We start from the raw sequence: 15,999 nt of genomic DNA on the forward strand, positions 1-15,999 counted from the left end.
AGCTGTGGTCACATCCTTTCAGGGAGAGGATCCCACACAGGAAGAATTTACACAGAGGAGGCAATCTAACCTGAAGATGAGCTTACCGCAGGTGCAGGGAGCCTTCCGGAGAGAGACTCCCTGAGCCCTGGACACATCTCTTTGGAGCTCATTGCAAAGTGAGTTCCTGTGGGTTCCTTAGGAGCAAGAATGAAGGGGCTCCGAGAGTTAAGATGGTTTGTGGTCATGTTTTAGAGGTAGTTTTCTCTTCATTTTCACTCTCAGAGTCTACTGAATAGAGATGGTAGAATATCTGGCAGACTTAAGTGAGGGATGACACCATTCTCACAGATTAGAAGATTCTAGACTTAGATTCCTGGCTTTTCTGACTACAAATTCCATGGGCAGATAACAGTATTTATTTCAGTACTTTAATCGCAAGTGCTCTGTGGCATAATGACAGGCTTTCTGTCATTATTAAAGAAAGGAACAGTAACAAGAATTTAAATTCATAATTAGTTTAGGCAGACAAAGGAGACTCCTAAAGATTTACATTTCAAATAAGCCCAATGAGAATTCTACAGACCTGGAGTTGGTCTCTCATAATCAGGACGACTGAAACCATTTATGTTTTAATGTTCAGTTTTCAAGTAGGACTGCTATTCCATTATCTGGAGCCTTTCAAAACTTGGTAGGAACAAATCTTTCAGATATTTTTGTACTGTCACTTAGAAATTATCAAGTTAACTATATAAAGTAAAATTTTTACATTTATTTCAATTCCAAAAGTTTAGTAACCCCAATTTAGCACTTTTAATAACATCCTTAAGTAAGTAAACATATTTTTTAATTTTTTTGCTTATTTTATTTATTTGAGAGCGACAGACAGAGAGAAAAAGAGGCAGAGAGAGAGGAGAGTGGGTGCACCAGGTCTTCTAGCCACTGCAAACGAACTCCAGACGCGGACGCCTCCTTGTGCAGCTGGCTAACGTGGGTCCTGGAGAATCGAGCTTTGAATTGGGGTCCTTAGGCTTCACAGGCAAGCACTTAACCACTAAGTCATCTCTCCAGCCCAATAAACGTATTTTTATTATAATTTATTACTATAGACTTCTGATATTTGCAATTCAACAGATATTTGAAATTAACCTGCAGAGAATTTCAAATATCATGATTATATTTAAATAAGGAGGCAAGGTGTCTATAAAAAAAATTACCAAATAGAAAAATGAAATTACAGCTTAAATTGAGATCACAATTATTTACCAAGAAAATAGTGTTCTTCACTGTGTTCTTATGTCGTTTATTGCAGAAAGTCTGAGTTCAGCCAAGTCTGCTGTTTCTTGTGGAGCAGTAGAAAAACTGACACAGATTTGGACTTACCATCCATTTCTTAGTATGAACATATGTACAGACTATTGTGAAAGTTAAAATAGGTATTATCCATTAAGCATGCTGAAAAACTATTATACTTATCAAGAACAATATATAGCTTTCCTTATACTACAATAACTTGACTAATGCCATTCCAGTATTGAAAACACAGGGAACACTATGAGACATATGAACAATACAAAAATCGTTATTACTGATGAATTAAAGGTAATGACTACATGGGGGTTCTTGTTTTTCACATATCATAATGAAAGTAGTCCTGTGTGCCAATCAAGCATCCTATGCATTTGATACTGAGTGACCGTCACCTGGGAAAATGAGAGAATGGCCTCCAGAAACCTGATGATGGGAATCATGTTCCTGTCACAGACGGCACTGGGCGTCCTGGGGAACTGCGCCTGCCTTGGCTACTTCATTCTCACTGACACCACAGGGAGAAAGGCAAAGCCCACAGATGTGATTGTCAAGCATCTTATTGGAGCCAACTTCATGATTCTTCTCTTCAAAGGAATCCCTCACACAATGGCTGCCTTTGGTATGATTTATTTTCTAGGTGATGTTGCCTGTAAACTCATCTTTTATTTTTATAGAGTGGCCAGAGGAGTATCCTTGGGTTCCATATCCCTCCTGAGTATTTTTCAGGCCATATTAATAAAACCCTGTAATTCCAACTCACTACAGATCAAAATCAGAGAACCAAAGATCATTGGTTCTTCCTTGGGCCTGAGCTGGGTCCTGCAACTGCTGCTAAATGCCTTTGTTCCCATGATTATGACAGACATCGTGGAGGCAAGAAATCTGACTGTGATTAGAGATTTTGCATACTGTGTTCTTATAGATCCTAATCATCTTCGCCAGCCATTATATGTGTTCCTGTTGTCCTCCATTGATGTCCTGTGTGTGGGACTCATGGTGTGGGCAAGTGGCTCCATGGTACTTGTGCTATGGAAGCACAAACAAAGGGTCCAACACATTCATTCATCCCTGTCTCGTCTGTCATCACCTGAGACCAGAGCCACCCAGAGCATCCTTGCTCTTGTGAGTATCTTTATGTTATTATACCTAAACTCTTCTATCCTAACTTTGTGTTTTCCTGTTTTTTATGTGACCTCTGGGTGGCTGGTCAATGCCAAAGTAGCAATGTCTGCATGCTTCCCAGCCGTCTGTCCCTTTGTGCTCCTCACCCACTATACCACTGTGTCTAAGCTCCGCTGTAACTGTTCACGTGAGGAAGCACAGGAACCTCATATAGTCAAAAAGCTCTAGAACAAATATCCCTTGAGCTCTATTTTTTGGACACATTTCTATCATGTTATCATGCTTTCTTATTGAACCAGACTCATTACTCTGCCATTCTAAACAAAATGTAGCCCTGCCCTAGTTTTCACATACTGTTCCAGCTAGGCAATAGTTACAGCAGGGTGCAAATGCATACATGATTGCTATCAAGAGGTTCCATGAATGGGCTGGAGAGATGGCGTAGCGGTTAAGCGCTTGCCTGTGAAGCCTAAGGACCCCGGTTCGAGGCTCGGTTCCCCAGGTCCCATGTCGGCCAGATGCACAAGGGGGCGCACGCGTCTGGAGTTCGTTTGCAGAGGCTGGAAGCCCTGGCGCGCCCATTCTCTCTCTCCCCCTCTATCTGCCTTTCTCCCTGTGTCTGTCGCTCTCAAATAAATAAATAAAATTAAAAAAAATATTTAAAAATAAGAGGTTCCATGAAGAACTTTGCACTACGAGTGAAATTTAAATCCTGGTGATCTATATATTTTAACAATTATGCACAGATATATGAGTATGGGATTTTCAGTCAAACTTCTCTTGGATTGACAAAGGTTAACCGCAGTTTGTCTGCAATTATACCATCATTCTAAAGGGCCTGAAATGTCAAATTGAGCCCTCAATTTCATTCAGCTAAAAGTAACAAGAACTAAGGTTGGTCTAATGTCAGGTTGGCCTAGATCAAGTGTGGCCTGGGCAGGATCCCTATGTGGACAATTGATGGAGTTTCTATGATATTTTGCATTTAAACAGATACATGTCTCTCAAATGACAAGGTCCAACTTTAGAAAAACTATAATATATGAGTGCAGCAACTTTTGGGGGTCTTATTTATATAAGCATTCATATATAAATCATTCAGAAAGTAGTAAAGAATTTCCCATTGTGATTTTGTATATTTGATATTAAAATTTCCCCCATAGACTCCGGTATGTGAATATTTGATCCTGTTTTGATGACATTATTTCCTTTAACTCATGTTCTTAAGTGTATAGGATAATATTCTGTGTGCATGCATCTAATAAAATAGTCCATAGATCTTTCGTTCTTGGATTGTAAAAATAAATAAAAACCAAAAGTAGCAGTGTCACAATCAAGGAATTAGGGGAGCAGGAAGGTAGAGGAAATTGAAACTTGAATTTTATTTACAAATACTTAATTTTTATGTCATTGGTATCTAGAACTTTTGATATGTATAATTAATTGAGTTTACACATTATATTATACAGCAAAATTTTCCCTACTATGAATTGGAATTCATAGGTCAATATTGCTATACATATGTGAATTCAATGACAGCCTCTCACATGTAACTTGAGTAAGGAATTATATATTATCATCACTACAATTGGAGTTTAATTTCAGGGAGAGTAAACACACGGAGTATGTATGTGCATGCTTGTACTTGAGGTATGTCTAGTCATTTTCCATGCAACCATACTTTAGATCTATCACAACATCATGTGTTTTCATCTCTCTCTATCAGTATCATGCATCTATAACCATATTATCTATGAATCAGTGCATCATTCCCTAATCCCCTTGTATGGCTGTTATTAGATAATGGTTATTCTATCTTAAATAATGATAATGCTGCACATAGGGACTATTGTGAGTACCAATTTACTCCATGTATGATGTGAGATCACAAGGGTCACAGCTGAAGCAGAGGACACATCCTGGACAGGTTCTTAATCTGCTGGCCCCTTCCTCTTAGACTCTTAGTCTTAACTCCTGTGAGGAAGCCATTTAGGTTTTTCCTGAACTTCATGGTCTGAGTATGCTGTTACAACAAAGATAATGCACAAGGGCTGGAGAGATGGCTTAGCAGTTAAGTGCTCGCCTGTGAAGCCTAAGGACCCCGGTTCAAGGCTCAATTCCCCAGGATCCACATTAGCCAGATGCACAAGGGGCGCACACATCTGGAGTTCGTTTGCAGTGGCTGGAGCCCTGGCGTGCCCATTCTCTCTCTCCCTCTCTCTCTCTCTCCCTTGCTCTCTCTCTGTTGTCACTGTCAAATAAATAAAATAAATTTAAAAAAAAGATAATGCACAAGCATGGTGGTATGCTTCTCCTCATGTTCACATGGTGTTCAGTGCCCTGGAGAAGATCGCTGAAGTGCCCATCCCATACTTATTCTCTAAAGGACCAATTCTGTCACCTCTGGGTAACAGATAGGCAAGTATTTCTTTCTCATTCTAAATGCAAATTTTATAGTTTTATTTTCTTGAAATTAGTGTATCTTAGTGACATTTCATCTCTGTGACAAAATGTCACACATAAAAATCTTTCAAGGACAAAGTTGAATTGTGCTTCTAGCTTGAGATGTTTCAGCTTCCTCCATTGCTGTGGAACAGACGGCAGGCTGACCGTTATGGCAGCAGGAACCTTTTGAAGAGGAGGTGGCCCCTCTCATGGCAGTCAGCCATAAACAGACCAGTAACGGTGGGGACAAGTTACAATGTACAAGAGCATGACCCCCGGCAACTAATTCTTCAAATTAGCCTCCAATTTATAGTTGGTAACAGCATTCCATAATTGCATCAAATAATGGGTCAAAAATTGATTATTCAGCCAGGCATGGTGGATCATGTCTTTAATCTCAACACTTGGGAGGCAGAAGTAGGAGGATTGTCGTGAGTTCAAGGCCAACCTGAAATTACAGAGTAACTTCCAGGTCAACCTGAGCTAGAGTGAGACCCTACCTTGAACCGCCCGCCCCCCCCCAAAAAATTGATTAGTCAATAACTGGTTTTTGTAACATCTCTTTGGACCCAATTATTTTCAAAAGTCTATACCCCAAATCCCATATAAAGGCCTGAGCCTGCAAAGCTTACATCTTAAGGGTAACATTAAATTTCCATATCAATACATGTGTCAAGGGGCTGGAGAGATGGCTCAGCAGTTAAGGTGCTTGCCTATAATGACTATTGACCCAGGTTCAATTCATACCCATGTCAAGTCAGATGTACAAAGTATTGCAAGCATCTAGAATTTGTTTGCAGGGGCTACAGACCATGGTGTGCCCATATTCTTTCTATCTCTCTTTACAAATACATAACTAAAATATTTTGAGAAACACATTATAACCATGCTAACATCATACAGAACCTGCGACATAGGTACTTTCTAGTCACATATTCCATGCTTGTTTCATGGCCTCTACTTCTGGGACTGTTCAATTCTGATTTTGGTTATACATAACATAGACATTTAACTTAATGTTAAAGATACAATATTAACTACACTGAATTTTATGTAGTTTTATTGAGCAAACAGTCATTCACAAATTGTGCTGTCCTCAGACCCTATTGTATCAGAAAAATGTCTCTTTGCAATATAATCAGAAAATAATTTATCAATAAATGGAGAAGCAATGCAAAGAAGACAATAGTGAAGCCCAGAGAAAGCCAGATAGGTTATGTAGTAGCAGAAATGTATTTTAAGAGGATGAGAACTGCTAGTTCCTTCTAGTTAGCTTATGTTGGTAGAGCCTTCATTTCTGTCATTGAATATGACTCTACAATTTGTCAGCAGAGCAAGTTTCTCAATTAAATGACAATCATATAAAAGAGAGTTTGGAAAGAAATGAAAAAGGACATGATGTCATGACAGACATCAGTGTAATTAGAAGACTCATCTGTGCATATTTTCAAACCTCTACTCCACAAAATTAGATAAATTTTGGAAGAAATGGATAAATTCCTAGACACATACCACCTACCAAGATGAAACTCGTAACAGATTAACTCCCCAACAAACCTATCACATCCATGGAGATTCAAAAGGTAATAAAATACCTCCCCAGAAAGAAAAGTCTAGGATTGATGGCTTCTTAGCTGAATTCTATCAAGTCATCATAGAAGAACTGAAACCAAGTTTTCTCAATCTGTTCCACATAATCATAGAGCAAGAAATATTCCCTAAATACTTTTATGAAGCTAGAATCACCCTAATGCCATAATTAGACAGAGAAACACACAAAAAAGAAAACTGTAATATACACATATATCCTGGAATATTTAGATGGAAAGATTCTGAAAAAAAAATCCCCTTAAAATGAATTCAACAACATATCAAAAGAATTATCCATCTTGATCATTTAGACTTCACCCCAAGGATGCAAATATAGTTCGAAACACTGAAATAGATCAATGTAATATACCACGTAAATAAAATTAATCATAAGAACCACATGATCATCTCAACTGATGCAGAGAATGCCTTTGACAAAACAGAACACCACTTCATGATCAAAAAACGGAAGGTTTTGATATCAACATTGATCTGCTGTTTTGGGGGTGTATGGTTTGTACTAGCGCCTTCAGGATATTCACATTGTATAAGCATAAGCAGAATGTAATATGCATACACAGGAAAAACTTCTTTTCAAAATTCTCTGCTGAGATTAGAGCCACCCAGAGCATCCTCATCCTAGCAAAAAACATGTTTCTTCAATTTTTATTCTTCACCTTTATGTGTCTCACTTTGATAAACCAGCCACTTGCTGGTGGGCACCACTTCTCACTGCGAGCTTCCCCTTTTTTAGCCATTTTATGCTATTTACCAGAGACCCTTGTGTCTCCAGACTTTGCTTTACTCCTGTGTATAGTTTAACCATTTCTGTTAATGGAAAACTGCATAGAGTGCCATAAATTCCAGAATGTGAGTATCTGGAGATTAAACATATAGAAAGTCATTCTTCCTTTCTATATATTAAACATTAACAAGGACCATGTCAGATGTGGACAGAATCAGAAAAAGAAGAATCAGAGCAATATCACACAGTTATTTATACATTCACAAAGTAGCCAGATGTTGAAAAAAGAAAGTCCTTCTCAATCTTACTCTGCTGTGCTCATATCCAAACCAGAAGCAGAGCTGGAGTGTATGGTCTCTCACTCTGTGTCTTCCTGTGTCCTTAGTCTTAACAAGGCCTTCTAAACTTCTCTCCCACTCTCTACAGTTCTTCCCTGCCTTTCAAAAATATGCACATGACATACTATTAATATGAAATATACTGTTTTGCTTATTTAATTAACTGAAATCTTAAAGAAAAAAAGTCATGTCCAAGCTAGAAACAACACTGGCAGTGCCTTTGTGAAACACATGCTCACTTACATTGGAAGAAGAACCTTAAACTATCTGGGACACAAAGCTACTTGCAAACTAAATGCATCAGCTCTGGATGCAGAAAATTCAAAACAAGAGATTTATGAGAAAAATTACCCCTCCAAACATGAACAAAAATTGTTTGGTTGTGCTCTTCATTGTTTGTAAAAACCAGTCATTGTCTGTTGATGTTTTCTGCTATTGCTTATTATTGAACTATCTGGGATTTCTCACCTGTCTACCACTAGTCTGTTTTTTGAAGGATCTATTCTGAGTCAACATATTTCACCAGACATGACATACAAGATCCCACATGAATCTGGAATTCAGTTGCAGTATCTGGAGGCCCTAGAGTTATATCTCTATTTATCTCTCAATCTCTCTCTGTAAATAAATACATGTCTTTGCCATACAAGCATGAATAATTGAATTACATGCTAAGTAAATGGGCTAAAAAATGAAAGCAGGTTTTCATTTCCAAATTCGTTGCAAGGGAACAGACAGGAAGACCCTGGCACAGTCTGGCAAACAGTCAAGCCTAATGCATGCATTCTAGCTCATTGAGAGAATATGTCTGAAAAATTGTAGGTGGGGTGCCAGAGAAACACCAGAGGTATCTCTCACACACACAGACACAGACACAGAATCACACACACTCACATATGAATTCTAGTTCATACTGTAGAAAATGTAACATGAGGGCCAGTGAGAGAAGACTCAGTGGTGAAGAGAGCTTGTGGAGTGAGCACACTGACTAGAACGCCATCCTTGCACTCAAGTACACAGGTGCACACGACACAGACGCAGACAGCTGCATGCTCACCACGGAGGCGAGAAGAGCCGGGAGATCACTGGGACTTGCTGATCAACCCGTCACTCAGAAAACATATGAGCTCCAGGATCAGTGAGAAACCTTGGACCTGGAGACTAATGGAAATAAATGAATGTGTCACACTACCAGGCATCCACATGTTGGGTGCCCATCTATGCATTTGTGCATAGACCAGATGTACATATACCACAGACTCTAAAAGTAATTCAAATGTAATATACAACACTATGTATTAAGTTTTAATAACAATCTTTATAATACTATTAAATACAACAATATTAATTGTAGATAAAATGTATGGCTATGTAAGTACATAGAACTAAAAATTATATATTATGCATTAGGATACATAAGAACATTTTATAACTTAATAAATCAAGGCTCAAGATGGGCATGGTGTCACATGCCTTTAATCCCAGCACTCGGGAGGCAGAGGTAGGATGATAGCTGTGAGTTCAAGGCCATCCTAAGAATACAGAGTGAATTCCAGGTCAGCCTAGACGAGAGTGAAACCCCACCTTGAAAAAAAAAAAAAGCCCAAAGCCAAAGTTCATGGGCAAATACATTCCCATTGATAAAAATTATATATAATGTATATTAAAGTTTGACAAAATAATTCTATGATAGTCCTGCTCCAACGAATTAATCACTTATGGCATTTATGGCATTAGCACAAATCTCATGTATATGAATTGATTTCCTTTTCTGTAGAGAATCAAATCTAGCCTGGTAGGCTTTGCAAGAAAATTCTCAGAACTTCAAAACTATCTTTTTAGCTTCACGTTGTTTTCTCTAGTCTACACCAACAATCATTTGTGATTTATTTTTTAAAGTCCATTTTTTTTCTCCCAGTATCATTTTTTGTAAGATCCCTATAATAGAATTACATAATCCACATTGAGTAATTCTTTCATTGCAAATGATTGAGACACAGATAACACTATTTTCTACTCCCACATCAGGGAAAAACTGAAAGTGTTGCTAAAATGAAACAAAATATCCCTCACCATTGGGTCTTGCTCCTTTAGAAAAACTTAATATATCAGTAGTATTTCTTCCTGGTAATTGGTAAAAGATACAATGTTTTTGAGAGTTATTTTTAGTTTCCCAATTAGACACTTTCACTGTTGTATAAAGTGATTGGATAATCACTGTTCTGGAGGGAGGTAAAATCAAAGGACTTTACAGAATCTCTTAAAAAATTGTTCCCTCTTCACCCCTAACCCTCTGTGGTCACTGGTCCAGCACCAGACAAAATGCATCATGCAGGGGATTATGTATCAGTCCTGTGGACAGAGGCACAGAAGGAAATGGACTCTTTGTCTGGAAGGTAAAATGATAAACATGGGAAGCAACAGCTGCAACAAGGTGGAAAGGCCACAGTGACATAAGGACCACTAAGAGGAGAGGGTGTTTTCTATGGCATGATGTACACTTCTCAGAGAAAGCTGCAGGTAAGAATCTCCACCTACACATGTGCTGCCGGTGATACCTGTGATGTGGCTAAGGACACAAAGCATGGTGTGATGCACGGGATGAACAGCTCTGTGAGTGGCTTCAGGAAATCATTATGTAGTCAGACTCAGAATGACAGGCTCGTATCACTATTGTTTCCCATGTGTGATCATGGGCAAGCACTAGGTGCTTGAATGGCAAATGCTGAAGTGCTAACATTCATTGAACTCTGTGATTTTCCTGTGGTGCACATTACAAAAGCTGTCTCTGTAAACAACTCTGGTTGTGAGATGAATTTTTCCTTCTTAAGGAAATATAAACTATCTTCATAGAAGGAACATATCTCAATATAATAAAGGCTGTTTATGACAAGCCTACAGCCAACATATTACTAAATGGGGAAAAACTGGAAGCTTTTCCACTAAAATCAGGAAAAAGCCAAGGGTGTCCACTGTCCCCACTTTAATTTAATATAGTTTTGGAAGTCTTAGTCATAGCAATAAGGCAAGAGATGCATATAAAAGGGATACAAAATAGAAAGGAAGAAATCACGTTATCATTATTTACAGATGACATGATTCTATATATAAAGGACCCTAAAGACTCTACCAGCAAACTGTTAGAGCTGATAAACATCTATAGCCATGTAGCAGGATACAAAATAAATACACAAAAATCAGTAGCATTCCTATATGCTAACAACAAACGTACAGAGGATGAAATCAGAGAATCACTCCCATTCACAATAGCATCAAAGAAAATAAAGTACCTTGGAATAAACCTAACCAAGGAATTAAAACACTCAAGCAAGAAATTGCCAGAGACACTAAGAAATGGAAAAACATCCCTTGTTCCTGGATTGGAAGAATGAATATTGTGAAAATGACAATCTTACCAAAAGCAATCTACACATTTACTGCAATCCCCATCAAAATTCCAAAGGCATTCTTCATGGAGATAGAAAATACAATCCAAAAATTCATTTGAATCAAAAACCTCGAATATGTAAAATAATACTGAGCAACAAAAATAAGGCTAGTGATATCACCATACCTGATTTTAACCTATACTACAGAGCCATAGTAACAAAAACAGCATGGTACTGACACAAAAGCAGACATGTAGGCTGGGCGTGGTGGCGCACGCCTTTAATCCCAGCACTCGGGAGGCAGAGGTAGGAGGACCACCATGAGTTAGAGGCCACCCTGAGACTCCATAGTGAATTCCAGGTCAGCCTGGGCTAGAGTGAGACCCTACCTCGAAAAAACAAAAAAACAAAAACAAAAACAAAAAAAAGAGCAGATATGTAGATCAATAGAACAGAATAGAGGACGCACATATAAGTCCAGGTAGCTATAGCCACCTGATATTCGATAAAAATACCAAAAATACTCTTTGGAGAAAAGACAGCTTCTTCAGTAAATAGTGCTGGGAAAACTGGATATGTATCTGTAGAAGGATGAAAATAGATTCTTCTCTCTCTCCATGCACAAGAACTATATCCAAATGGGCTAAAGACCTTAACATCAAACCTGAAACTCAAATTGCTAGAGGAAAAAGTAGGGGAAACCCTTCAACATATTGCTCTTGACAAAGACTTTCTGAATACAACCCCAATTGCTCAGGTAACAAAACCAGATAAACCACTGGGACCTCATGAAATTACAAAGAATTTGTACTGCAAAGGACACTGTGAATAAACCAAAGAGGCAACCTACAGAATGGGAAAAAAAAAAAAAATCTTTGCCAGCTATATATTTGATAGAGAATTAATATCTAGGATATACAAAGAACTCAAAAAGTTAAATAATAAGAAGTCAAACATGCCAATTAAAAATTGGGATATGGAGATAAATAGAGAGTTCTCAAAAGTAGAAATATGGATGGCATATAAGCATCTTAAAAAATGTTCTACATCCCTAAACATCAGCAAAATGCAGATTAAGACTACATTGACATTCCATCTCACTCCTGTCAGATTGGCTACCATCATGAAAACAAATGATCATAAAAGCTGGTGGGAATGTGGAAAAAGAGGAAACCTTGTACACTGTTGGTGGAAATGCAATCTGGTCCAGCCATTATGGAAATCAGTGTGGAGCTTCCTAAGACAGCTAAAAATTGGGCTGGAGAGATGGCTTAGTGGTTAAGCGCTTGCCTGTGAAGCCTGAGGACCCCGGTTCAAGGCTCTATTCCCCAGAACCCACGTTAGCCAGATGCACAAGGGGGCGCACGCATCTGGAGTTTGTTTGCAGTGGCTGGAAGCCCTGACACGCCCATTCTCTCTCTCTCTCTATTTGCCTCTCTCTCTGTCACTCTCAAATAAATAAATAAAAATGAACAAAAAAATTTTAAAAATTGATCTACCATATGACCCAGCTATAGCACTCCTAAGCACTCCTAAGGACTCATCCCATTTCTTTAGAAGTACATGCTCAACCATGTTTATTGCTGCCCAATTCCTAGTAGCTGGGAAATGGAACCAGCATAGATGTCCCTCAACTAAGGAGTAGATAATGAAGACATGGCATATTTATACAATTGAGTTCTACTCAGCAGAAAAGAAAAATGAAGTTATGAAATTTGCAGGAAAATGGATGGATCTGGAAAGGATTACACTAAATGAGGTAACCCAGGCCCAGAAAGCCAAGCGCCACATGTTCTCTCTCATATGCGGATCCTAGCTACAGATGATTGGGCTTCTGTGTGAGAAGGAAAAAACTCAGTAGCAGAGGCCATAAGTTAAAAAGGAGATATAAAGGGAAGAGAAAGGAAGGGAGGAAGATACTTAATAGGTTGGTATTGTATATATGGAAATAGAAGAATAGATTAATGGGGTGAAAAGGCCCAACATGAGGTTGGGGATGAGATTGAGTAAGGGGAAGGTGGAGGGAGGGCTAATCAAAATCTAACAATGCAAATAAATCATATGGAATCTTCTGGTTTCAGACAATGGAACACTCAGGAACCATAGATGGTTGTTAGAAAATTTTAAGTGTCAGGGAAGGGATACATCCAGTGAGTTGTTGGCCAGAGAGTTCCCTGATGCCCCCAAAACATTATAGGCCATTGCCGAGACCCTTGGTTTCCCACCAGGAATAGATGGCAAGACCCTATTGCTGAAGACTCCACATAAGTGGGCTGCAAGTCCACTAAAAAATCCTACTGGAACTGAGTGGATAACCTCCTCCATGTAGACCAGCTGACAGAAAGCTAGAAGAAGCCATTCTACCTGTAGTTCAATGGGAGAAAGAGATAGCACCAGTGAAGATACTCAACAGTGGACACTGCAAGCCTTATAATTGGCCAGCCAGCCCAAATGAGCCAAGGGTGCAATAGTGGTATGTCTGTCATGGTGGAAACCAACTGCCCTCCAATTGGACTGGAGGCCTGCTCCATGGGGGGGAAACACATCCCTGTTACTGAAAACTTAAAACAGGGGTAGTCATGAGACCTAGGGATGTAAAATCTGCTGATGTCTGGAAAAATGTATATACTATGCTGATCAAACTGCCTAGTAAGCACTTCTCTTAATATTTATAGCCTTATATTAAGGCTGCTCTCACTTTGGGTAGAGAATCTTTTCTTTTCAGATGGCAGTGACTTTGGGACAACTCAGAAGGTATCATAGTGCTGGAAAGAATTGACTGGAGTACTGAGTAACATCTTGATCACACCTTCCAAGGCTCAGAGTCTAATGCAAAAGAGGTGGCGGAAAGAATGTAAGAGGCAAAGGAAGGGTAGGACTCCTTACAACATGCTCCCTCCAGACACAAAATGGCCTGGATATCCATGACCTCATAGTGCCTGACACTACCTGCACAAGACCATCATAAGCAAAGGAAAAGACCATGATATCAAAATAAGAGAGACTGATTGAGATGGGGAGGGGATATGATGGAGAATGGAATTTCAAAGAGGAAAGTGGGGGTGGGGAGGGAGGGTATTACCATGGGATATTTTTTATAATCATGGAAAATGTTAATAAAAAATGAGATAAAAATTAAAAAAATAAAAATTATAAAAATTAAAAGAAAATTTAAAAAGGAAAAAATAAAGAAAAATTTAAAAAAGAAATATAAGCTCTTAAATGGGAGACTTCATGAGTACAGGTTACAGAAAATAGATTCATCAGGCTGCAGTAGTCGGTATGGCATTCTCCTCTGTTCTGTAGTATTTTGTTTTAGTAAAGGTTGTCTAATACAGTAGGCAGTTTATTTATTCTCCTCATTCAGTTTTCTTACTCATGATTTGCATGCCTCCCAGTACTTCTTAATCAGTTCATACTGATGATTTAAATTTGTGGTGTGTGTGTGTGTGTGTGTGTGTGTGTGTGTTGTGTGTAAATATGTTTTGAGGTGTGATTCAATGTAAGTGTGTTGACGAGCACACTGAAATTCTGTATCTCAAAAACGTGGAAAAGTAATATGCTCCAATACATAGAGTAGGAATAAATTAAAAACTACAACGTCAATTCTAAAATTTTGCAACAAAGCAGAAACAAATCAACAGACTTCTTGCTCAGGTGACTGGGGAAAAATTCAGACTCCAACACACTTCATGGAAAGTTTAGTACAGGCTTTTATAGACTGTGTCTAAAGTCAGTACATTGTTATATATGTGTCTAGCATCTAAATGCTGATTGGTTTGTCATGGGCATAATCAACCTGCTTATGTATGACAGAGATCTTTGACAATGCTCCAGTGATTAATTTATACAATGTATGTTTCTGTTCACATTTCCATTGATCTTACCCCAGTCGGGGGCTTCAACTGTTTCCCATCTCACTATTTTAGATTCCCCAAAGCATCCCTGCCTCCACCTGAACAGAAATGCTGTACAAGATTTTTCCACATTGGTCACTGTTAACACTTTGTATCATTATTGGAAATACTTATTTCAATGCTTAGTCTGAATTATAACCTTACTTAAGCACAAAATTTGAACATTTCAGCATTCTATAATAATTGAATAGGTAAAAGAAACACAATCCATTCTGTTCACACATTTTTTAATGTTCTCATTATGAGACACCATCTCATTTTATAGCCCGAGGTGGCCATTAACTACCTGGATTTCTGAGACTGACCTTGAACTCCAGATCAACCCACCCCTGCCTCTCAAGAGCTGAGGCATGTTTATATTTTAATGATTCTTAAAATAATTTTAGTTTAAAATTTCAGCTGCCTCATATATATATATATATATGTGTGTGTGTGTGTGTGTGTGTGTGTGTGTGTGTGTATTTATAAAATTTAGAAAAGTCATTGAAATTTGTGAGAAGTTCAATGATATGCACTCAATATGTAAACCATGTCTCCTTGCAAAAATTGCATTCTTGGGGCTAGTTTAGACTTGTATGTGAGCTGGAACCAAAAATTGCTAGCAGAGGCCAGTAAGCTAGAAAAAGGCTATGATGGAGAGAAGAGATGGAATGACGTTAGGTAATGATATTGCACATATGTAAGTAGAAGAACAGATTACAGGGATTGGAATGGCCTAAGTGAGGCCAGGGGAAGAGATTAAGAGAAGGGTGGAGGGAGGATCAATCAAAACTCAAGATATTCTGAACAAAATGTATTAAAGCCTCCTTTTAAAGATAATTGCACATCCAGAAGCCACAGATTGCTACTAGAAAATTTGCAGTGCCAGGGATAGGATATCTTCCAGTGAGCTGTTGGCCAGGGAGGTCACCGTTGCCTCTAAAACATTACAGGCTATGCCAAGGCCCTTGGCTTCCCATGAGTAACAGATGGTAGGACCCTATTTATGAAGGCTTCACATGCCTGTGCAGCAGGATCATTGAGAAATCAAGCTGGTGTTGACCTCAAATCCTTCTCCCTATAGACTAGCCAACTGAAATCTGGAAAAAGCTGCACTGCATATAGTCCAAGGGGAGATACAAGTCATCAACAGTGAAAACAGTGGACACTGGAAGCCTCAACAT

The 15,999-nt window shown here is 38.6% G+C and overlaps 1 protein-coding gene across 1 annotated transcript; it reads left to right on the top strand.

Moving 5' to 3' along the window:
- Nucleotides 1-1,698: 1,698 nt before the first annotated feature.
- On the top strand, nucleotides 1,699-2,640 carry LOC101598656 (vomeronasal type-1 receptor 4-like). Its single transcript, XM_004671833.1, has one exon. It carries the CDS (start codon nucleotides 1,699-1,701, stop codon nucleotides 2,638-2,640), a length of 942 nt encoding a protein of 313 aa, XP_004671890.1.
- The last annotated feature ends 13,359 nt before the right edge of the window (nucleotides 2,641-15,999 follow it).

This window comes from Jaculus jaculus, chromosome 14 (assembly GCF_020740685.1).
Source record: "Jaculus jaculus isolate mJacJac1 chromosome 14, mJacJac1.mat.Y.cur, whole genome shotgun sequence".
NCBI classification, from domain to species: Eukaryota; Metazoa; Chordata; class Mammalia; order Rodentia; family Dipodidae; genus Jaculus; species Jaculus jaculus.